General features: G+C 42.9%; 2 protein-coding genes across 2 annotated transcripts; both read left to right on the top strand.

Moving 5' to 3' along the window:
• Positions 1-1,669: 1,669 nt before the first annotated feature.
• On the top strand, positions 1,670-7,925 carry LOC104685500 (cytosolic 5'-nucleotidase 1B-like). Its single transcript, XM_039569302.1, has 6 exons — positions 1,670-1,888; positions 2,009-2,176; positions 4,444-4,573; positions 5,045-5,167; positions 5,826-6,010; positions 7,017-7,925. Exons 1-6 carry the CDS (start codon positions 1,760-1,762, stop codon positions 7,353-7,355), a joined length of 1,074 nt encoding a protein of 357 aa, XP_039425236.1. The 5' UTR covers positions 1,670-1,759; the 3' UTR covers positions 7,356-7,925.
• Positions 7,926-12,556: 4,631 nt separating this feature from the next.
• LOC104685416 (retinol dehydrogenase 14) lies at positions 12,557-17,668 on the top strand. The gene is made up of 2 exons (XM_039569303.1): positions 12,557-12,911; positions 16,178-17,668. Exons 1-2 carry the CDS (start codon positions 12,564-12,566, stop codon positions 16,793-16,795), a joined length of 966 nt encoding a protein of 321 aa, XP_039425237.1. The 5' UTR covers positions 12,557-12,563; the 3' UTR covers positions 16,796-17,668.
• The last annotated feature ends 7,233 nt before the right edge of the window (positions 17,669-24,901 follow it).

Genomic DNA, 24,901 nt, shown 5'->3' with positions numbered 1-24,901 from the left:
GGTATTTTCAGTAGCATATGACATGCTACAGGTCTGAGCTCAGACATGGAAACACACTCGGGGTGAAATATTCAGGATAAAATTCAAGGGAAAAAAGCACATCTATCGTAGCAGAACTACTAAAATCAGGTGTGTTCAGATTTATGTTACGCCTTTTGCAACTTCCCATGACAACAGCCACTACAATGATCCTAACTTGTCTTTTTGCATTTGTTTTCTCAATGCACTGTTCTCAGTAGGTCTCCTTTTACCTCCTATTTCCAGCTCACCTCCCCCAGTATGGTTAACTCTCATTTCCCATTTCCTCTGACCTCCCCATTTCCTCTGACCTTCCCATTTCTATCACTTCCCTGCTTCCAGATCCCTCCCTGGTTAGCTGGGCATCAGGCAGTGTGGCACATTTGGAGGTGGCAGATCAGCCAGGCAGTATTTTTTTGCTACTACACAGCACAGGAACAGGCAGATAAAGTGCTTTCCCCAGCGGGGCAACAAATTGCATGTTGCTGTTGATTTTCACTAAACATTTTAACAATTTAAATCTCTTTGAGATCTTTATCCTTTTGTCAAATTTGTTTGCAGTTGAACATCACTGGGGAAAGACGGACAGATGGTATAATCACATAAGCCTCCTTTCACTGGGAAGCCACATTAAAAAAAAAACAAGGGGCAAAAGTAAAAAACAATCCTATTTCTTCTTTGGAGACTGGATGGAGGCAGAAAGATCTGACAATCGGATGTAGATTATGTAGTGATCAAGGTTGGAATCAATGTTTGGAGTCTTCATTCAAAATGTTAAAGGTCCTTTGCATGGTGATCACATGTGCTGTGACACAGATACCACTGTGGGTCTGCTGTGCCATATCCTGTATAGGCTTAGGAGAAAATCTGATTCCTTCTTCACTTTCCACTCTCTCCTACAGCTTATCAGTGTGGAAACCTTTGCTGTGGTTCGGATGGTGATCTGCAGAAGCAGACAGGACCATTTCAGAGAGCTGTATGAGTATTAGATGCTGCCCATAGCTCTGTGTGGGACTCTGGATTTTAGGACCACTCCAACCTCATGCCAGAATAACAGTTTTTGTGGGTGTACACACACTCTCCACACCACTGCCCATATTGCTGTTTCTTGAAGGTATTTTCCATATTGCTGCATGACACAAACAACCCCAGGTCACACACATCAAGCCCATTTTGAGTGCTAAAACATATTATACAAGGAATCTCCTGGGAATTTGTTGCAGTTAACAGTAAATCAATTAAGCCATTGCAGTTAAATAATGAATCTCTAGTGCTGTAGGCACACTGAGTGCCGGCGGCTGCAGCCTGACACCAAGCAGCTGCGGGCACCGCTCCCCGAGCACTGTGGAGGGCAGCGGCCGGAGTCGGCGTGTGCTGGAACGGGGCGCCGCAGGTGCCGTGAGGGCGGCGGGGAAGGGCCGCAGCTCCGGCTCCCGCGCACCCCACGAACCCCACGATGAGGGGAGACACTGCGGGCGGGCTGAGCCTCGGGCTGTGAGGGGTTGGGGGGGTCGCGGCCCCGCTTCCCCACAGGGCCCGCGCCGCGCCGCGGTCGGGGCCGGGGCCGGGGCGCCCCGCTCCGAGGTAAAGCCAGACCGCCCCGGGCCCCGTCCCCGGGCGTGCACAGAGCCGGGGAGAGGCAGCTCCGGTGCCTTCCCCCGCCTGGCCGGGGCGGGGCAGGAGGGCGGCCGCTCTAGCCGCTTCCCGGTCGCCCGCTACAGCCCCGGCTGCGCCAGGAACCATGAGCGGCTCCGGCTCGGAGGAGCCGCAGCCCAGCCAGGCGGCGGAGGACGGGCAGCAGGAGGCCGAGCAGGACTGGGCGGCGGCCAAGGCTTTCTACGACAACCTGGTTACCAAGAGAGCCCGGCCGGTGAGTGCGGGCGGGTCGTGGGCCCGGAGCTCGGGGGTCCGGAGCTCGGGGGTCCGGGGGAGGCTGGGGGCCCGGGGGCTGAGGGCCGCGGGCCGGCACTACCCTGCGCTCGCTCCGCAGCCCAAGCCCCAGAACGCCATCACGGTGGCCGTGTCTTCCCGAGCACTCTTCGACCTGGTGGAGGAGCGGCGGATCTACGAAGAGCATGGGGTGGAGAAGTACGTGGAGTACCAGCAGAACAACGAGAACGTCACCCTCAAGCCCGGACCGGCGTTCTATTTCGTCAAGGTAGCCGGGAGGCGGCCCGGAGCGGGTGGCCCGGCAGGGCGGGGGAGGGTGTGGGGTGCGGCGGGGCGCGGAGGATGATGCGAGGCCAAATTTCGGGAAGAGGAGGAGCCCGAAGCCTCCTTCAGTAGAGATAATCCTGCCTCGGGGAGATGTTTTTGGGAGTTGTTCTCCCTAGGCCGAGCTCATCGCGGCGGGGCAGCCCGGCAGCATCCCCCGCATCTCTGCACGCCCTGGCCCCGCGGACACAGCTTCTCTCTCCCTCTCCCATTCCCTCTCCTCTCCTCCCTCTCCCGCCGCACTAATGCCGAACGCCTGCGGCAGAGCACGTACTGCTCGCGTCACCGGGACCGGAGTGGTACCCTCAGCTTCCCGGTCTGTATCCCGGCTCACAGCATCACATCCCAGGTGTGGGTAAGGAGCAACTTGCCTTTTCTGCTGGACATGGGGCGCACAAAGCACCTTTCCTTTGACGACCGTTTCAGTAAAGATAGGCCCCAAATTGTTTAAGTTTGTCACAACCTTTTCCTCCCCAAAACCACCCAAAACAGAACAAAAAAACTAACTTACTTCCCCCCTGACCCCCCTCCCAAAAAAACCCCCCAAACCAACCAAACAACCAAACAGTGTTGATTTTCATTTCTTCTGGTCAGCTTTTAATTTTTCCTTGCATTCATTGTCACCCTGGAAATTGTTCTTGAGGACCAGCAAAAGAAATGGACTCCCTACTTCTGAGTCAGGGTTTAAGAACAGCTGAAATAGAATATTTTGCTTTCATTGTACAAGAAAATAAAAATGGCCAAGGGAAACAGCCTGCAGCATGGAAAGCAAGTGAAATTACAGAAAAGTGAAAAGACTTGAAAATATGTATGGTTTTGAAGAGCACAGGTTTTAGTGGGACTGTCTTGAAAAAACACTGTCTTACAGAGTTAATTTTATGTCCGTTGAGAATTGTTTGGTGAGATTTACCACAACGATTTTAGGAGATTAGTTAAATCATATTTAGAAATTATACTTGCTGACATCAGAGTTCTGGCAGAACATTTCAGATTTTAAAAGTAGATTTTCGTTACTTCAGTTTTGGTCTCAGGAATTTAAAACATTTTCTTCATTAATCACTTTGTGAACATACACAGTGGAAAAATTACTTATGTCACTACCCATGCTGCTGTAAATATAATATAGCTGTTAGTAGCACTAATGGCACAAGCACTGTAAAGGTGCTTTTAACATAGAAGTGTGCCCATAAAATAATTCACTTCATACACCAGTGAGGGCAGATTGATTTGGGAATTTACTGCATCTTTTCCTATATGTAGCAGTCCTGCTAGCACAGTCAGTTTTTAAGATTTATTAGAGTTCAGTGTCAAATTTAGTTTGAGTATAAGCAAGATTTGACTCTTTAACTGCTCATACTTTGAAAATCAGAGCTGTTAGCTATGTCCAGCTAAATGCACCTTGATCTCTGTTTCCTTCCGATATGCTATTTGCATTTGAATTCTTTGTATTAGCAACAGGAATCATTAGTCTAGAGAACTGTGGCTTTGTTGAGTCACCCTTTCTACTTGGAGACAAAGCAAAAAAGAAATAATATATTTTTCTTTGGATTCCCTTATTGAAATGTTTAAGATACTCACTTAAAAGTATCATATCTCATGCTTGTAGCTCTTAAGATTTGTAATCACAGGCCAGGGTGTCCTTAGACTGCAAAGTATACAGGCACTGGACAAAAAAATGGCATCACTTCCCCCACTCACCCTTAGCCTCTAATAATCTTACTCCAAAGGGATGAAGTTCTAAATAGGAGAACAGATGGATACAGAGAGAGATGAGCAGATGAAAAGTCAAGGAAATAAGAACACCAGACTGTGGTTATAACATTTTGGCCCATTATCTTTGAAGAGATCTCAAATCAAAATCTGTCTCATTCAGTACTGCAATTAGAAGCTCTCAAGCTAATCGTGTTGGCAGGATGTGATTTTGTACTCGCTACTTAAGGATTGCTTTTGACATCTGATGACTTGAACTGTGTCAATAAATCAGCATAAGTGAATTCTGTACCTCAGGAATTTACTTGCTTCCTTTCAAATGAACCCAGTCAAATAGTTGCTGGGGGCAGCAAAGCACAAAGGAGTAAAACAAGTTCAGCAAGTTAAGGTATCAGGTATTTCACATTCTCCTTCAAGACAATCCTATCACTAAAACTACAGTGACTAAAAAAGGAGGCACATTTCCACTTGTCTATTGACTTCCACATTTTTGATCTGCAGGCGCTGGAGCATGTCAATGCCCGGCTTCTTGAGCTGTACCCTGATGATGAAGAACGGTTTGATATTGTCCTGATGACTAATAACCACGCCCAAGTGGGAGTGAGGCTCATAAACAGCATCAATCACTATGGTAAATAAAATAAATACAAATGTGTAGAATTGCCATCTGTTACATAATTTTATCCTTCCTGTTCTGACTTTGGGAAAAGCAGTTTCTTTGATATCTATTTTTGGGTGTTAGCGTAAGAGAAATAGTATTAGACAGAATTTGGTCCAGTGCTCTAGATTTGTCAGGTGTCAACCATAACTTCTGAGAAGTCCTTAAACATTTTGATGTTTGGTATCTATGCTGCCTACGCATACATCTTCACAGCAGTTACTCTGCTGTCTTAGAGGGAATGTTTTCCCCTAAATTCTCCATGAGGATGGGCTGATCAAACATTGTAATCATTTTAAGTTGTGTAACTTACTGAAATTGAGATTAACATATTTTCTTTCTTTTAAGTTTACTGTAAGCTAGGCTAGTGTACCTTTTCACAGGTTCCTTTTACAGGTTTGTAGTGTCAAGGCAGAGCTACACCTTGTGCTGTTCTTACTTTAGGCTTAACAATTGAACGTTTCTGTATGACGGGAGGAGAGAGCCCCATTGGTTACCTGACTGCGTACCTCACGAACCTGTACCTCTCAGCGGATTCTGAAAAAGTGCAGGAAGCTATAGAAGCAGGTTTGAATTGACTTTCTTTTGTTTTCTCTCTGCTGAGCTTGTTCAAAAATTAATATATCGTGTGTCTTTCACAGAAAGTAGTGCTGCCTCATCAAATGCAGAAAGTCACCACTTAGTATGGTGCAAGCTTATCACTTATTTTTACTCAACCAAATAAAAGCATGTGATACTATTCTCTCTGACCCTTCAGCCTGCTTAATAATGACAGCCTAATCACCCTACACCTTTCTGTCTTACCTCCTTCAACAAGAAACCAAATTTGCACCTCTATTCAACTTCTGTTTGAATAGCATCATCTTTTTGATACAACTTACAAAAGCAACTTCTGTGTCCTATAAGGAGTTAAAAAATAACAAATACTTGGATTGAGTGGTCTTCTTGGGATTTCCTGCTTTTGTCTCATTTGCAACACAGCTTGGGGACCATTTTTGTATAGTCTTATATGAAAGTGGAAGGAAGCATGTCCAAGAAGTTTGGGACAGCGTCCATGCATTTGTGTTACGGAACAGCCGTCTCTAATTAGCTTTTGTGATCATTAGCTTTTCGTGCTCACCATGTATAAAGGTCACCACCAATAAGTTGTTGAAACCAAACTGCTGGTGGTTTCATGAAAGACTTTGCAGGACATGCTAACTGAGAGTCTCTGATCTATTTTCAGGCATTGCATCAGCTACAATGTTCACTGCCAACAAAGATGTTGCTTACTCAGATACACAGCTGAGGGTGGCATTTGATGGGGATGCTGTTATCTTTTCTGATGAATCAGAACAGATTGTCAAAGAACATGGATTAGACAGATTTTTTGAACATGAACAGCTGAATGAAAATAAACCTCTTGCACAGGTTTGTATTTCTTGAATTTCTTGTTTAAAGGCAGTTTCCACAAGACCTGATGGCTTTCGTTGCTACTGTATTTCTCCAGCTTCCCCAGTGTGGATGTGTTCTTTGTGAAAGCTGATGGCTTTATTTCCTTTTTTGAGGATAATCTTTAAAATACATGTTTCACATAAAAGAGGCCACCATTGCCATCCTTTTACCAGGCCACCATTGCACTCCTCTCTTTTCTCTAAGAGAACTGCATATATAAGACCGTGACTTACAGTTGTCTTTTAATGCTATCATTAGAAAAAGAAATGCTAGTACTGATTTACTTGATTATTTTTTATCAGACTGTAGGTAATGTTAATTTCAAACCCTGAGATATTCTGGTTATTGAAACAGCATAATACCTTCTTATTCCCAAGCAGAACTATGCCATTTGTCTAAAACCACAAATATTTTAACATTAGCTTAAATTGAAAGACCAATTCTGCTGTTGTTAAAAATAGTATAAATTCAGAATAAAAGCTTTATTTGTGAAAGTACTGGACAGTGCAATATATTGCAATTTGAACTAAACTGTCATTTACTTCCATTAATTGGAATGTAGTATAGTCATTAGTCTGGAAAGAGTTCACTGATGGCTTTGTAATTAGGTCTTCTACTGGTTTTTTTGTGCAGGAAAAAGAATTACTCATGGTTCATAGTAAAAAGAGTTTAATGTTTTTAATGAACACTTTATTAAAGACTATAGTTAAAAGTTAATATTGTAAGAGGTCTTGTAAGCCTTAGGGAGAATTATTTTCCCCCTGATCCTACTATGTAGTGTTATGGCTTTAACTTTTTTCCGGTGTATGAATTCCTAGTGAGGGTGCAGACCCATTTGGAGATGTTACATGGAGAGTTTGTGGAGGAGCACAGCATTTGGAAAAGGAATTCTGTGTGTAACTGGCAGTTTGGAAGAAAGCAAAAGAATGATTTGGGGAACTGTGGACATATACTAAATATGCTTCTGGTATTTCATACTCAGGGTCCTTTGAAGGGTTTTCTGGAAGACCTGGGGAAACTCCAGAAGAAGTTCTATGCAAAAAACGAACGATTAAATTGTCCTATAAGGACGTACCTGGTCACAGCCAGAAGTGCAGCAAGCTCTGGAGCCAGAGTGCTGAAGACTCTCCGCAGCTGGGGTCTGGAGATTGATGAGGCACTTTTCTTAGCAGGAGCACCTAAAGGACCAATCCTGGTGAAAATTCGCCCCCATATTTTCTTTGATGACCAGATGTTCCACATCGAAGGAGCACAGAAATTAGGCACCATAGCTGCACACGTTCCCTATGGCGTTGCTCAGAAGTACCGCAAATCTACATGACTAGAGGGTAACATTAAGGATAAGGTTCTTAACTCAGCCAGCCTCTAATCTACCAATAGTTACAAATGAAAACCTCTACATTTGTGTATTGTGAGCACTGTCTTTAAAGATTTAACTTCTGGCTAGAACATCCTTTAAAGGAAATATTTTTAATATTGGAAAGTTTTTAATAGAGTTATTTTAATATAATTCTTAAGCAGTTTAGATTTTTTACCTGTCTGTATCTAACACTGTGGTTTTGATATTAGGAGAAGATTTGTACTGTTTTTATAGCTTGAGACATATTCTGAGAGACAGAACAGTTATATTTTATCTAAAAAACTGTTGACGGGTTATTTATAAGAAAACCTATGCTGCAATGCTGGTTCTTGACAGTTATTTCTGAAGTTCCCAAAAGCACAGTTTACATGTAACTGTTTACGTGTTGGTGGTTTGCTCGTTAAATATGTGTTCAGTAGGTCTGTCACCACAAGGCTTTGGCTTCTAGTAAAATATTAGCGCATTTGGTCTTGTGTTTACATGTATTCTTCTATATTGTTTTCTTATCTTAATAAAGCTGGCTTTACAGAATAGAGGTTTTAGCATAATTTCTTAGGCAGAGCTTGTGTAATCAGAATGTTCCTGATATTTAGAACCATAAGTGACTACCTTCTGTCAAATCTGAGAGAGAGATAGAGGTCTCACTTAGACCCAACATACTTCACAGAGCTGGGCAGAAGTCTGAGATGTTGTGAGGATCTTGGCTGGGACAAAGGCTGAAGCTTTACAGCACACCTTCATAATAGCAGAGAATCTACCCAGAAATAATGCTATTGGTGGAACTACTTGCTTCTTAACTAGATTTCCTTAGGATTTACAACTGTTCTGTGATCTGCGTGAACTCAGTTTGGCAACTTCAGATGAGTTTCCAGGGCACAGGTGCCTGTGGCTACATGACTTCATATTTCACCATAGGTCTAATCTCTCTTTTATGCTAAATTCCTGTATCTCATTGTTATCCATGTAACTAAGTGATATCCAAATGACACCACTAACATCTGTCAGGTGGTGTTTGTTCTCTGTCTCTCCCTAGTGGAACAACTGTCCTGTTTCATTTTTTATTGTTGTCATATATTCATACCACTAGAGACAAAACCAAAAGAATGTGCTTTGCAGTGGAAGTAGAAATGGTGAATCAAGCTTGTGATGATCTGTGGTCCCTGGGGGAATTCAGCCCAGAATCTCACGTTAGCCTCTGAGAAAGTTTGGTCTCCTCTGTCCAGATGAACTGTCCTATTACTGTAGAAAGCTCCACTGCATCAGTTATGGTTTCCCTCCCAGGAACATAGGCAATCATTTTAATATTCTGGGTCCAAACCACAAAGTTCTTTGGAAGCAAAGGCAAAAGCCTTGATCCTGCATGAAACATGAATAGAGACCGTTGGAAAGGTCTTCAAGTGTTTACACCAGTATGTGATGTTGATGGGATGCACTGCAGATTTCTGGTGTACTTGGAGCTTTGTATGTGCTAAAGGCTTTGTGCCCAAAACATATCGTATTTCCCAGCCCAGCCAGGAGGTGAGGGAGGAAGACATGAATAACTGAGGCCTGGTCATTGTCTGCCAGGATGGGATAGAGTTACCTCACCAAATGGAGATTATGAAAAATGTTATTAGCAGATGTTTTTATGTGAGAGCTCAGAATCCACAAGGAATTCAAAAATATTCCTTAGCTATGGAATATAAATTGTGTGTGTACCTTTACCACACAAGCATGGCTGCAATTTCAGAAAGACCAGTCCTGCCTTTTTGAAGCAGAATATGCATCGGCCATTTTTTATCTGTGCATTGTTAGAACTGTAGAGGTTGGGTGCAGGAAACAAAGCTGGCATTTGACTCTCATTGAACAATTACATCTTGATAATGAAAAGGTAATGGGATATTTAATCCCTATAGGAGTCCAGAGGTGAGTCTCATATCTGACAGGATAAGCATGCAAATCAGTGCATAAATTGGAAGTTGAGTCATCTCGTCTATTATGTTTATTTCCAATGAACCATCCATCTACAGCAAGAATGAAGCCTACTGGCCAGGACATAGGAGCTTCCAAGTCTTTTTTTGATCTGTGCACACACAGTACTAGGGGACTCCCTCTTGCAGAGCCCTCCTGACAGCACTAAGGCATGTGTGAAAAGAGTTCACAAATTTACATAGTAGAATTTACATTCTTAGTCACAGAATTCAAATTGGCATTAAAGTTCAGAAGCTGATGTTGAGGCCCACAATCCCTTTTCCTAAATTAGTTGAGCAAAATGTCCTTAGATGTTTCAGATCACACACTGTCTTTTAATTGTCAGGCAACTGTTCCAGGCTCAGTGGCTGCTTCTCTGCATATCCAGCTGGCAGCATGGTGGGGGAGCAGAGCCTCACTAGTTCAGGCAAGTACCTTCCAGACTAGTCTGGATGTTTGGGGAGAATTTGGCTTGCCAAGCAGCCTCTGCCCGTTAAAATTATTTTCTTCTGCTCCAAGGCACAGCTTGACTAGTGGACCGAAATAATATTTTTCAAGAAAATTCTGTGAAGTGGGGTGGGAGCTGAGGGAAAGCGTTTTCTATTTTTGTAGACATAGAAGAGAGTTGTCTCTTAATAGCATTCCAGTCCACAAAACAAAACAAACAAGCAAACAACAACAGTGACAAAACAAAAAATGTCTTGATTCTCACGCTTATCAGGCTACCATGAGTTTATGCCCTGGCAACTCATAACCCTAAGACAGTCACAGTTAAAACAACAGAAATATGTTTCAGCAGGGAAATAGAGAGAACTGTCCTTTATCAGCCTGTTTACAACACTGGAAGACAGACTCATGAAAAAGAAACTGTCATCCTAGACAAAATCTGGGAGAGGATTAATAATAACACAGATAAATTCTGTGTGGAAACAGAACTCTGTCAGGAAAACCCAGATCTTGTTCCCTTAGCTTCCGGTTCCTGCACCACATAAGGGTCCAGGTATGGACAAACGGGAATGTCTCCTACTGCCACCAAACCCTGTGGACAAAAATGTTAGAAATAAGATTCTGAAGGTGTTTTCAGATTTTTGTTTATCTGGTTTTTTACAGAACATATTCTCAGAGTGTGTTAGGTATTTCCCACCAGTTACCAAGACATCATAAACCCATGTTCCCAGTTCCTTCCCATCTTTAAGACACCCTTCCAACTTCCAGGTTAGCATGTCATCTGGAGGAGCCAAAATATGAAGTATTTCAGATCAAAAATTGGAGATGGTCATCATCATATGTATTCCAACATGCGTTCAGGACTATGATCTGTTCTGAGGATGTGGGATTCAGAGGGCTCCTATATCCTGAGGAGGATCCTCAGGTATCCCTCAGGCTCCTCTGCCAGATCCTGTAACCTGCACTGGCCTGCACTATTGCTAAACACAACCTTGAGTGCAACAGAGGGGTAGAGAAATCTCTGGAGCAGGTCAATGTCAGAAGAAATAACTTCCAGTTATCAAGCTGAGTATCTGGGACCAACATCTGAATGCGTCATCCCTGCCTACATGCGCAGCTCCTGATCACCATGAGCTCCCGAGCAAAATGCTCCTTGCACTCAAGGCTGGACTGACATCAACAAACACAGGCAGCACCCTCGAGGCAGTGCCCTCTCCAACACACCTGCAAGCCTTCTAAGGAAGGGCATCAGAGATGACTGGCAGAGTCCCCATGCCAGGTGATGAACAGCAGATTCTTTAGTGCCCACCAAGAGGATATCTTACGGAATGAATCTGTTCCTCTGTAACAGGGGGTTTTCTGGTTCTCCTATTTTGACATCTCGTTGGCAACCGCTCTTCCATCCTCATGGTGCTTGACTGGGTATGGCTGCAATGCCTCCCAGTACATGATTTACTATGAGAAGAGCATATGGAAGAACACCTCAACATGGCTCTTACACCATGTTAAGGATGTCAAAATCCATCTGTTTTACACACAGATGCAATGGTGTGGCCTGGCTAAAACACAATGGAATGAAGGGCTGAGAATGAAGAGAGCATCTTCTGTGGTGAAAAGAAAGACAGAAGAGGTCTGACAACGAATCCAGAGTGTTTAGATGTTGTGCTGCCTGTACAGCCCTTAAACTGCCTAATAGTGTGACAGACAGTCAGAAAACACATGGTAAGGATATTTCCAGAAGAATCTGCTATGTTTCTGCTGCTGTAACATGAGCTGAGGTCAGCCTCAGAACAGATTGCAGCCATGTGACAGCCTGCAGGTAGCACCAACATGTGACAGTTAAGGGGAGCTTGTTATTGCAAATGGTTGTCATGTCCAGACAAGCCACAAGAAACTTGATTAAAGGCTCATGGGTTTCCTCTTGGGTTTAGGTCATTTCCCCAAACATGACAAGTCTTGACTCAGAACAGACATGCTCCTTATCAGCCAAGTCAAGCTTGTTTCTTGTGCCCCCCACATACTATTGTCTCCCTCTACTCCATTCCCCTGCATGCTGGCCCCTAGGTCCTGATCACAAACTTCTCTTAATCTATGTTGTTCTGTCTTCTTTGACTCTATCTTATCCCTAAATCTGCACTGAACTCCAGTATTGAATTGTTTGTTGTTAAACACCTTTTTCTTTTATTTTCCTTAACTTACATTGCTCCTGATCAAAATTCAGTTACCTTTTAATTCTCTCTCTGCACATTTCCACCAGTGACTCTCGCATGGCTAGGGTGAAAAGGATTTTTAGTGGGGGAACCGCAGTGGCTACTCATGACTCCCTGAATGAGTTCATGCTGCCCTGGTTGGGACCATCACGGTCTGGGATTAGTAACAGTGTCTGAAAACACGAGATGAAGTCTATGGCTGAAAACAGATTTGGGGTTAAGGATTCAAAACAAAGTTGGCAGAGCTGAGGGGCCGCCCAAAAGCTTCAGTGCCAACACCTAATGAGGTTCAGTCAGCCCCCAACCTGTGCCGGTACTTGGGGTTATTCCCCACCAGGTGTAGGACCCTGCCTTTGCCCCTGTCGAACCGCATTAGATTTCTCTCCCGAGCCCGTCCCGGTCCGGCGGAACGGCAGCACACCCCTCAGCTGCCGCAGCCCGCCCCGCCCCGTCAGCAGCGTGCGGCGGGCGCACCGCCCGGCCCGGCAGGCAGCGCGCAGGCTCCCGAGCCGCCCGGAACCACAGGTCCCAGCAGGCTCCGCGCGGCTCGGCCGGGCCCGGCATGGCCGCGGCGCTGCCGGCGCTGGCCCTGGGCGCGGGGCTGCTGGTGGCCGCCTGGCGCTGGCTGTGGGGCGCGGCGCGGCCCGTGCGCGGGGGCTCCATGCGGGGCAAGACCGTCATCATCACCGGCGCCAACAGCGGGCTGGGCCGGGCGGCGGCGGCAGAGCTGCTGCGGATGCGGGCCCGCGTCATCATGGGCTGCCGCGACCGGGCGCGGGCCGAGCGGGCGGCCCGCGAGATCCGGGCTGAGGTGGGCGAGCAGGCGGACGGCGCGGGCGAGCTGGTGGTCCGCGAGCTGGACCTGGCCTCGCTGCGCTCCGTGCGCGCCTTCTGCCACCGCGTCCTGCAGGTACGGCCGGGTCACCGCGCTGCTCTCCCCGCGCCCGGACAGCGCCGGCAGGCACGGGCTGGGCGGTGATGGCGGCGGCCTCTGCGCTCCGTGTTGGCGCCCGGGTTTCCGTGTGGGTTGCAGGAGGCTGTTCTCCTGCCGGCAGCGCACTCGGGGGACGGGGGAAGTCCCCGAGGTCACCGCAGGGTTTAGGAGGAGGGTGTAAGCAAATTGGCCGTGAATTAGCGCCTGGAAGCATGAACTTCTTGATAGTTTGTTTTGGTGCAAAATATTCTAGACCTTTTCTGTTCTGGAAAGGAAATGCTTGTCTCTGGGTGAGAAATGATTTTTCTTCCTTTCTCTCTGAATTAACTAGCTTTAACCTTTGTCGATTTAAATTAGTGTTACAGCTCAGCTTTGTCACCAGAAAAATAAAAGTTGACAGGTGCACTGTTCACGTGCTCCAGACATCCTTCTGCTGCCTCCTTAGGTTGCAACCCCCAAGGACTTTAAACCTCTCACCCACCACCAGCAGAATCTAGTCGACAGGCATTTTTGAACATATAAAGTATTTGCAGATTCCCTGAAAACCTGAGCTTAAGGAGAATAGGGACATCCAGTTGCTTTGCCTGACTGAAGTGCCACTAGATATGTAGAGCAGAGGGAAGCACTGTCGGAGGCATTATTTCATTCCCACAGAAATCATCTTTTGGGACTTTGATCTCACCACATCTAGCTACTCAAGCCATGAGACATGAAGTCATGGGAAGGTAGGCTTAATAAGTCCTGCTGCTGCTCGGAGATGTGCTTGTTAAGTGCTTAAAAGATGCTCAGATCCCATTGTAAGAGAGGGAGAAACCAGAGAGGGACTTCACTGCATTAATTTTCAAACTGCTTTTTTAAAAGTGTCAAGTTTTAAGTTCTCTAGTGAGGCACTTGGTAGACATACATATTCGTATGTATGAATCCTTCATATATATGAATCCGGTGGTAAGCTCTAATGTTCCTTCAATGTTGTGGGAAAACCTGCATGCATGAAAGTAGTTAAAATTTGTGTGATACACACACAGCAAAAAAAAGAGACATACTTTAACTTTCTTTAACATGACTTTAAATGTTTAACTTTTAAGAATTACATATTTTATAGTTCAAAATATCAGAGTGGCTTTTAAGTGAGAAATGGATAAATGAAAAGAGGGTGTGCTGTCTGCACAGTATTGCTGATGCTTGCATTGTAATTTGAATGCACCTGACTGACAAGGGATGCGAGTTCAAGAGATAACTTTCAAGAGCTGTTCCACCCAAGTTCTTGTTATTTACCTTCCCTATTTGCGAGTCCTTTTTTGGAGCTGTGGTTTTGGGATTTGTTTGGGGGTTCTTGTGGTTTTTCGTTTGACATAAAGAAGATGTAAATGTTGGTAGGATGGGGAGACAAGGCACTCCCACTACTTAGCCATGGGAGCTTTACTTTGCATAACTGAAAGTGATTGTCTCTCATTCCTTAGTCTCACTGAAAAAAAAAAAAGACTGAGATGTTGGAGGGTTCCATGGGAAAAGGGAGAAAGTGAAAGTGAGCTTAGAGGCTGCAAGGAATAGCATTGCCCATTAAAGCAATGTTTTGTGCACTCTGTTGCACTTGGTTGTCATAGCTGCCTGCTTGGCATTGATCACATCACTCTAAGTTATTACATTTAGGACTTCCAGAAAATAGCACATTTGGAGGTCTTGCTGGAGTGTAAGTCTTGCAAATTAAATCCTTCAGTCAGATATTATTCTCTAAAGGAGAAAGAAGGATCACTTCAGTGAGCAGATCTGCAGTCAGTACTTCTTCACTCCTGTCCTGATTTAGTGATAGTGACTGACCACTGTGTCCCTTTGGGTGAAGAGAAGTGAGTTTGGTGCTCTTTGGATCACGCCTGAGGGACACAATTATTTGAAACACTAAGCAGTCACAAGTTCCATGAAAATCAGTCTGAGGTTGAAGTACTTGAAGTTTTGAGTGATCAGATGCCACCACCTTTAACTGAATGCCAAGTGCAGATTTGGTTTTTGCTCTCTTTGTATCTTTGCTGCTAATGGCAGTGAAATAAAAGGGAAATGGTGCAGAATTCATTTATGAGGTTCTCTATTTTTATCATCACAATGGCCCAAGATTGTCTCAGCTTGTCTTCCAGTCCTTGCGTGGGGTTTAAAGAATTAACGGCAAAGAAAACTCCCAGTGCTCTTTCTAGAGAAAATGAATACCTTTGCCTTTGATTCATGCAAGCATAAATTGTGCTCTCACAGTCTTTTTTTAGAGGTGGGTAAGGGTGCTGAATTCAAAGCTTACTTAAGCAGCTTTCTTTAATTCATAGATTTTGGGGTTTTTTTAAGTTACAGTTTTGGGTAAATTGGAGACCTCTTTTGAGTGGATTCTGGTGCATGAAGTGCATGATTCATATATTTAAATTATCAGTGCCACCTCTGTCAATTACTTATATTTTCTTATCCTGGAGAGTGTAACATACATCCTTGAGACTGATTTTTACTGACCTGAACCAGAATTCTGATCCATTAAATCTCATGTGCTGAGCACCTAGATATTTCAAGCCTCTGTTCCTTAGTTCCTGAGTAGACCTATTGGACTCAAATTGTATGAAACATGAATGTTACTTTTCTATGAGTCCTGCTACATAGTTCTCACCAAGAAGCAGAGTGATGTGTACTGGTTTTAAAGTAAGACAAGTTTAAAATCATGAAAACATTATTTGGCAAAGTTTTTCGTGATATCATCCAGGTGAGATGATGGGTCTACAGTGTAATGGCTCTTCAGCCCTGAGGTTACTTCTTTGTGCTAACACCTTGTGTTCCATGTTTGCATGTCTGCACACTAGATCCCTCTGCTGTAGCAGAGATTTGCCATAAATTAACGTGTGGCCTTTTGCAGTGCAAAAGACAGGTTGCTTTTTAAAGAGTAAAAAAATACATCACAAAGGTAATTTATCACTGAATTGCTGTAGAAAAAGCTGCTCTTAGAGAAGCAGATGGTTGTGTTCTTTGCCTGCATTAGAGGTTGATACAGACATACTCTCAGGTCTTGCTGGGGTCAAGTGCACAGTTTAGTGGTAGTTCAACTTAAAGGTGGTTTTTTTTCAGTAGTGCTTTAAGAAAATGTCAGAAAGCTACAATTCAGAAAACTAGGAACGAAATTATTTCTTTTTTAACGATGCTTAGTGAGAAATTGAAGCATAATAATGTTTACATGAGAGTTCTAAAACTGAATGATTTTTTTTCTTTCCTATTTAAAGGAAGAGTCAAGGCTGGATGTTCTGATAAATAATGCAGGCATATTCCAGTGTCCATACATGAAGACGGAGGATGGTTTTGAGATGCAGTTCGGTGTAAACCACTTGGGCCACTTCTTGCTCACCAACCTTCTTCTGGGCCTCCTCAAAAATTCTGCCCCGAGCAGGATTGTTGTAGTATCCTCAAAGCTTTACAAATATGGAGAGATCAACTTTGAAGACTTGAACAGTGAAATAAGCTACAATAAAAGCTTTTGTTACAGCCGAAGTAAACTGGCTAACATATTATTTGCCAGGGAGTTGGCCCGTCGGTTGGAAGGGACAGGAGTCACCGTGAACTCGCTTCATCCTGGGATTGTCAGAACAAATCTAGGCAGGCATGTGAATATTCCTTTGCTGGCCAAACCTCTGTTCAACTTGGTGTCATGGGCTTTCTTCAAAACGCCTCTGGAAGGAGCCCAGACATCTATTTATTTGGCCTCTTCTCCTGATGTTGAAGGTGTGTCAGGAAAGTATTTTGGAGACTGCAAAGAGGAAGAACTCCTGCCCAAAGCCATGGATGACTTGGTTGCAAGAAAATTGTGGGATATCAGTGAAGTGATGGTTGGCTTACTGAAGTAAGTGCCAGGGAGTGTTTGCAAAAAAGAAGGCAGATAGCTATGCAATGCATTTTGGCAACAGTGAAATTCTCACTTTAAATGCTGTGGGAATACAGGGTATTTTGCTCAGTAAGTATGAAATAAGGGAGTGATTTATGTTGGAACTCTGTTTTGAAATAAAAGACAATCTTCAATAGACACAGGCATTCAGAAAAAATCTGAACTAAAGTTTGTTGGTGTGAATATAATTTCTGGTTAAATCTGCTTAGAAACTCATATTTTACAAATAAGGCAGAACTGTGTTCAGCAATATATACGCATATTTGTCATTACATGTCTGGCTGGACAATGCAGGGTACTGATGGTGAAACACTTCTGTAAAAAATTATTTGAAAATAAGTCTTAGTCATCTCTTTTTGAGCCATCACAATGAAAAATGGAATAAAGAGTTTTCCTGATATCTTGCACTATAATTGTTGAGGCCTCTGAGTGCCTTTCAAAGGCTTGTCAGCCCCATGGTTCAGTGAACAGAACTGTTGAGCCGTGCGTGGTTTTGCTGTGAAGCACAAAGTCAGATATTTTTAGTGATGTTGCTGCTGTTCAGTGTGTAAGTATACTTGGTTGTGCAAGTTGTGTTTTTATTTCCATGTGTGTTGAACTTGCTGTTTCTTGAAGCCTTGGGTTTCATTAAAAGGGTAGTTGCAAAATGTGTAATGGCCTTGGCAGGGCTTTGCATGGCATGAACTGTGTAAGACCTCATGCAAATGAGACCGAAGTGAATAAGCTGCTCAGTGTGTTTGGCTCAACTGATGGCACTTTAACTCAGTAATGAGGTTCAATAAATGTCTCATACCGCTGACTGAATATTCTTTAATAAAATCTTTTAAAAAGAAGACATAGGATTCATTCATTTATTGTGGGAGATGTATCAGAAACCAGCAGCCTTGATGCAGTAGCCTGGTTTCAAAGCAGAAGATGAACCTATGTGTTGGTTTAGGGAGCTTGGGGTTTGTAGAAATAAAACGGGCTCCAAAGAAATACGTGAGTTTTGCGTGAGTCTGTACTGATTTTTTTTTTTTTAATTCATATAAATTACGATTTCATATTAACATTTATGCCTTTTTGTTTTGGTCTACATTATTAAGATATATAGTATAAAAATGGAAGAATGATTTAGAGTGATCTATGTTACTATTACTCGAAGGAGAATCAATAATAAATTATGTATTCAATAGTTCCTTAGTTATAAATACATCAGTTCTGCACTTCAGGTGGTGACCAACTAAATTTTTAAAATACTTTCTGTGATTGTTTACTCAGACTCTCAGAATACTTTAGCTTTTGCACAGTGGAGTGGACTTGATCTTGCCTTCGCCTTCCCCAGCAAGAGTCTATACTGGGCAGGTGGCATGGGTAGGGCAGAAAGCAGCATTCCAGAAAATCAGAAGGCAAGGTACAAAGCAGAGCAGGTTTGTAAAACCACGTAACAGGTTGAACTTTGCACCGCTTACTGTAAGGTGAGGTGTAGAGGTGGATGTGTTGTCAAAGCACACTGTGAGTGTTGAACAAAGTTCTCTAAGTGATGCAGAGGGAGTTGTGTTACACACTTAAGGAAGTCCTGCTTTGGTCTTCAGTGATGCATTTCACATTTTCATTTTAAATACCTGTAAATGGCTGCAAGCAGCACCTTTAACAGGTAGCTGAAGAATGGAAGAGTTCATTAACTTCTCTGTAAAGAGTTACAAAGAAGCTGAGCCAAAATCAGGTTTGTGTTTCAATACTACCAGAGCAATTCTAAAGGAACACTACTGCATTGTTCCTCTGCTGAAATGTGTGTACACCTCTTGCAAGAAAAGCCTTGCATGCAAAGGTGGACAATGGAGAGGATGATTAGCCTGAAAATACTGCACTGAAAAACTGCACTGAAACTACCTGAAGAGCAGAGACAGATGTAATTTTTAGACTGAATGGCCTACATAGGATGTGCACTTGCCTTCAAAACAGCAGAGGTGGATTTGTACTGAAATAGGAGATGCAGAATAGGAAGTCCCAGTTGTGCATGGCAGGCCATAGTTCTACCATGTACTTGGTATTGTTCTTTTGAAATGTTGTGGAAATAAGAGCCATTGTCAGAAAGAGATTACATTCCTGTAATTATAACTAAATTACAGCCCTCATTCCAGAGTAGACTAATCCTTAATGGACCCTTAATGAAATATTAATGGATGAATACTACCTGAAAACAATTTGAAAGGATGGATTGTTAGGAACTTATGGAAAGGTAGGCTTTTTTCAACATCTGAAATAAGTACAATTTGTCACTTTTAAGGTTGAATGTCATTTAACTGCTGTGGACTAGAAAGCTTTGATTACTCCCTGGAGGCTGCTGTGAATGTTTATGTGATCCCTTTGTTATTCTAGTAGCATCCAGGAACTGGAGTCCTCAAAGGTCAACAGATCTACAAAATCTGAGTGTAAAACTAAAGAGCCCTTATTTCAACAAGCAGTAATGCTGACTCAGTCTGGGTTAGAACCAAGAATTTTGGCTAAGGCAGTATTCCTCTCCTCATCCTCATCCTACCCTACCCTTGTGTCAAGAGCATGCAGCCAAAACTGTTGCATTCCAGTTGCCTTCTTTCACCATCACCACCATTTGAGCACCCTTACCCTCAAATTAAACTTACTTCCTATGAAGAATTAAAGTTTTTAAAACAAGGGTGAAAGAGGAAGGCAATGACCAGGGATATCAGGCAAAGCCCATGGAAATGCAGCTTTCATTGGCAGGTACAGACACTGACCACATTGCTGGCAAGTACATTACAGATATGGAAGTAGAAATATCTAATCACACCTGCAGATATGTAGATACTGTTAAGGAAGACACAGCTAAGTTTAAGATCTTGTTGAAGTTTCTGATAAATGTTAAAAGGCAACTTTTTCCAAATGCAAAATGTACCTTCAGCTTTCTTAGGTAAATGGTTAAAATTTGAGTGTTGAATTTTGAGTCCATGAGCAGTGTTGGGCTGGCACTTCATACCTGTGCCCAGGGTATTTGAAAACAGGCTGGGATGTGTATAGGGCACAGTGACTCCTGAGAACGTATTCCCTGCCCTTTTGCTTTGCCCAGGGAAAGTGCGTCTGGCCTGCCATAGCTGGGAGGTGGAGGGCCACAGCAGGGATTAACTTCTGACTGTTTGCACACTTTCCCCACTGAAGCTTTTGGCCAGTGTCAGCAGTGTTTCCAAGTGGCCCCATTTCTCAGTGGTCACATTTTGTATGGCAACAACATCGCACTCTAACTGCATTCTAAAATGCAGTTTTAGAATTGGCGTGTAGAGGAGGTGTGTGTGTCTGTGTGTGTGCAGACACATGTGCAGGTGCAGTTTAATCTCCCCGTTTAAAAGACAGGAGGAGCTGTCGGTGCTTCAGCAAGGAGCTGAGGTATATCAAGGAGAGTGGGTTGTTGGCATGTGAGTGTCACCTGCCACTCTGCTGCTCTGGTACGTGGTGAGGCATTGGGCTGGGGACAGAGCGGTCAGGCTTGAGCTCAGTGTTCAGCTCAACTGCTTAAAGCCACATCCAGGTATACAGTGTCTGCTTTTGGAAACAGACTTCAAGTATCTTAAGCGGACCACTTTCTAACTGCTTCAGTGTAATTTATTCACCTTTGGCTGTGTTGCTTTTGAAAGTACCCCTATAATAACCAACTTTCCTCATGGACAGACCAAGAATTTAAGAAAGAAAAGCTTCGCTTTTTTTTTTTTTTTATTTCTTTATTTTGATTGTGTTGCTGGCCCTAGCTCTGAGCCAGCTTTCCCTGCACACATGTAGGTATTACAGCTGAGGTTTCTGCAAGCAAACTAAATTGAAGTTGCATGTATTTATTTTATATGCCCCATCTGTTTAAGCTAAGGGAGACTTACATACTTTTAAAAAAGTACTCTGAATCTGTCACCAATTTACCTTCCTTACCTTGCTGCAAAGGCCAACATCTATCCCCAGGCAAAGGGACAACTCTGCTCTTTCAGTTACTGCAGTCAACACAGCAGTCAAGCTTATAAACCCAGTGGGGGTTCTCCAGTAAAAATTCTCCCATCATAATGAGATAAATGATCAGTTTTTCCATGATGCAATAAAACCAGAAGTATTTACACTCTCCTTCAGCAGTTGCCTGGTTTGCCTAAGCTTCCTACTAAGTGAATGCTTCACGGGCTCCAAAGCCTGAGCCCTGTGAATGTGCGGTATGATTATGCTTTTGCTGAAAAATGTGGATCATTCCCACTTCAAACACACTTAATTTTTCACCTAAGGCTATAAACAAAATAAACAACTTGCAAGAGTCATACAAATAACTTTAAAATGGAAGGCCTGTTCCCTTTTTCGCATAACTTTTTCCAAACTAATCATTTAGAGAGTAATTGACTTGCAAAACGATCCAGGAGGCCTCCACAGTTGAATTACTATTTTTGATCTGTCCCAGAATGGTGCTGCTATTTCTCATAACAGAAAAGGACAAGCTCCCACTAGATTTTTTACTTACGGCTTTAGCTACCACTAGCAGCCTCACACCTGTCGTAACTGGATTCAGATCAGAGAAATTAATTAGAAAAGTTAATTAATTCCAAATGTCCTGTGTAACATGGAGAAAGGAATGCTTTCCTAATCGCCTTTTTGGGAGAAGCCTGGCACAATGACCACCAAACAAGGTTGAGAGCCCTTTCTTTCCACGTTTAAGAATGATCACGTCTTTTCACAGATAATGTGAAAGAAACTTAGTTAATCTGTATAAGGGAAGGCATCGATAGCTTATTTGCCATGAGAGATTCAGGAGGCCATCACATGCTTGAATCACTATATCAAGGTGCTGAGGTTTTCTCGCTGTCTGCTTCATGGCCAAAACAAGCAATCTGGAATCATGATCCCACTAAAAGCACTGGGAGTCAGAACCTAAATATTTTTGCTGATCTTGATCTCTCAGCTTTAGGTTTGGGCAGTAGGACCCTTACAGCCAGTTGGATGATGATTCTTTCAAGCCTGATGAAAGAGACTTTATGCTCTTCTGTGTATGTATGGTCTTTTTAAAGAAATACTTCACAAATTATGGAATTATGAGGGTGGGGTGGTTGTGGCAGTAGCAGTGCTGTATATATATTAAATATCCTGCAACGCTCTCCAGAAATGTATACTTTTTCCCCAAAGAAATGTCAGCCTGTCTCTGCAGTTGTTGGGATGTTTGCCAGTTTGCCACCTGGATTGCAGTTTGATGATGACTGATGTTACTTAAGTTTCTCTAAGTCCTGTTGCAACCTCTCCCAACCGTAAGTGTGTATCCTGGGTCCTCCTAAGTCACTGCATGACCATCCCCTCTCCAACTGCTGTCTGCCCTCGAGACAAGCAATACTAGGGTCCTTCTAGGTACTTCAAGAAAGGGGTCATGAACAGCATCTGCAAAACAACAAGTGACACTCCTGGAGGCTCGGAACCAAAATGCACTGCAACAAGGAGGCTTGGTATTATATTACATGTTCATTTACATGCAGAAATACCTTCTCCAGCATACATAGATAGGTATTTTAAGCTTCAGGCTGCTCTGAAGGCCTGTATATACAACACTGTAGGTGTGTTCCATGAGTAAGTATAGTAAATTGAAAATTGATTCAGTACAACCCATTTGCTACTCTGAAGGGCTTAGATCCTACAGGTCCCGTTGAAGTTATTGATAGTTCTAGTTGACACCTCACCTGTCTTTGAAAATACTTGGGAGGAGACCAGAGCATAATTTTCCTTCAGTGTGCCCTCCTCAAAATCTTCATAGTCCTAGATGTGTCTCAGATAAATAACCACAGACGTGGGGAAAAAAAAAATAAGATTGCTCTATGGAGGTTTTTGTCCATAAAATCTTGCCATAAGTGGAAAACTCATTAATTTCTTATTTTGTATAGCAAGATGCATTATGAAATAATTGTATTAGTGTAGCTAAGACTGGGAGCTTGAGACAGTAGAACAGACAAAGAGATAAATGAGCTGTCATCTGTAGAGGAAAGAGAGGCAACTTGAAAACTCAAAAGGAATAACTGAAAAACTTCAATTATTGTTATGTTGTTTCTGCATTTGGGGTTTTTGGAGGAGTTCTGTTTGTTTGTTTGATTCTAGATACTTGCTATTCTTTTAAAAAGGGTTAAAACTGCATTAAATATGAAAAAAAACATGTTTCAACAAAACAGCACAGTTCTTCACTGTGGAAAAACCATAAAATGACAGGAAATGGCTTAATGTGGTAGGTGTTCATTTTTAAGGGTTCTGTTGACAGAAGTTGATGAATGAAAATATTGTATTTCATTTTTGCCTTTTGTTCAGTAAATAGCATGGAATTTTGATGCTGCCTAGAGGGACAGCTTTGTACTGTGGTGGTCTAAACTGGGATTTTTCATTAATGTAACTCAATCAGAGTAGGTGAGGTTTTTTTCTGGTTTTTTGTTAATTTTTTTAGGAAAAAAGCTGAAGTCAAAGAGAAGACCAAGAAAAAAGCACCACAAAGTTTATCTTTTACTCATCTGGAAGAGTTTATTTTAAACACGGAACATTGTTTGCTGCTGTGGAAATGAAAGTGAGAGAGTTGCAGCTTTCTTCTGATGCCATCTGGCAGATGATTTACTTGCGTATGGTATTCACTAATCCAAATAACCCCGTGTGTGGTAGCATTGTCTCTTTACTGATCATGCAGCTGAGTTGGCTGAACCCTACATGGCTCACACAAGGCTATCAACAGCACAGTACAATAGGTTGTTTAAAATTAGAACAGCATTAGGGAAAGGGATGTGCCAAATTCATTGTGCCATTACCTATATTAAGCATTTTCCTTGAGTTTGATGTTTCCTTTTCATTCTCTTCATGGTTTTATTCACTCCAGATCTGCTTGGGCTTTTGCCCATTTAATTCAACACTTACACGTAGCTCAGATGGGACCAGATCACTGAGCATCCAGCCCTAGGTTGGTATCTTTGCCCTGATGGTAACTGTATTTTCTCCTTTATGGTCCCTTCTCAACTTCATGAAACTTGTATTCCTGCTGGGAAATAAAGCTTCTTTAGCGGGACTGCTGTATGATGTAACCAGTAGCTTTGTGATTAAGGAATTCTCCCAGTTCTTAACCTGAGCCAAAATTGTCTCCAGATCAGGATATTTCCATTTATCAGGCAAAAGATCTAGCTACTTCATTATTATATTAATATTAGTCTGCCTCCTCTTGCTGTAATACAAAAGAAAGAGCCTTGAATGGCTATACCTGGAAGTAAAATAACCAGGGGATTATGCCTTGAAAAGCAAATACCAAGCTGTGAGTAAATGGAAGCATTCCCTTATACCTTGTGTTTAAATTCTAGGGAGAGGCTGGTATTCTGATGCTCTTCAGTGCTCAAGATAATGTAATGTCTCCCTTCTCAATGTATTCTGAGTGATTTTTCCACAGTGCCTAACTGCGTGCATAATAGGTATCTTATCTTGGATTCAAATTCTGCTCTTTGGTCTAAAGTTCTAAAATATAAGTATTGACTGTACCTTATTTGTAGTCATTCTGTCTTTTAATTGGATCTGGCCTTGATAGGGCACTTCAAATAGTTAATTCTGTGGTTCCATTTGCAGTTGAACAGTTTGTTAAGTGCTAATTTTCCTCAGAGACAGATCAATATAACTCGTGTGAAATTAAATTACATATAGTGTAAATGTTTTTGTAGCGGAAGATGGGGAAGGAATTGAGAGCTCAGCTCTTTTCCCACAGAGCAGTTGACACTTTGAACTCACTGGCTGTATCTGTATTACTGGGCATTTATTGCCAGAATAAATTGTTTCCTTAATCACAGTTTGAATGCGGGGCAATGTTCATGTTGCCATATCCTGTTCTCTCCCAGAAGATGCATAGGTACATCCAAACTGCTTGCTAGGAGCGTCCTTGGCCCATGCTGACTCCTGAATGATGCAGAGTTATTGCAAAAAGTAGTATTTGGCCAAAGCCAAAATTGTGCCAGGAACTGCCAGAACTATTGAACAGCACAGATGATTGAATTTCAGTGCTTGGGCTGGTGCCCTGTAACTCCTTAACTGAGTGCAATAAGCATAGCCAAAAAATGCC

The sequence above is a fragment of the Corvus cornix genome, chromosome 3, assembly GCF_000738735.6.
Source record: "Corvus cornix cornix isolate S_Up_H32 chromosome 3, ASM73873v5, whole genome shotgun sequence".
NCBI lineage: Eukaryota > Metazoa > Chordata > Aves > Passeriformes > Corvidae > Corvus > Corvus cornix.
This window is presented reverse-complemented; position numbering and strand designations above follow the sequence as displayed.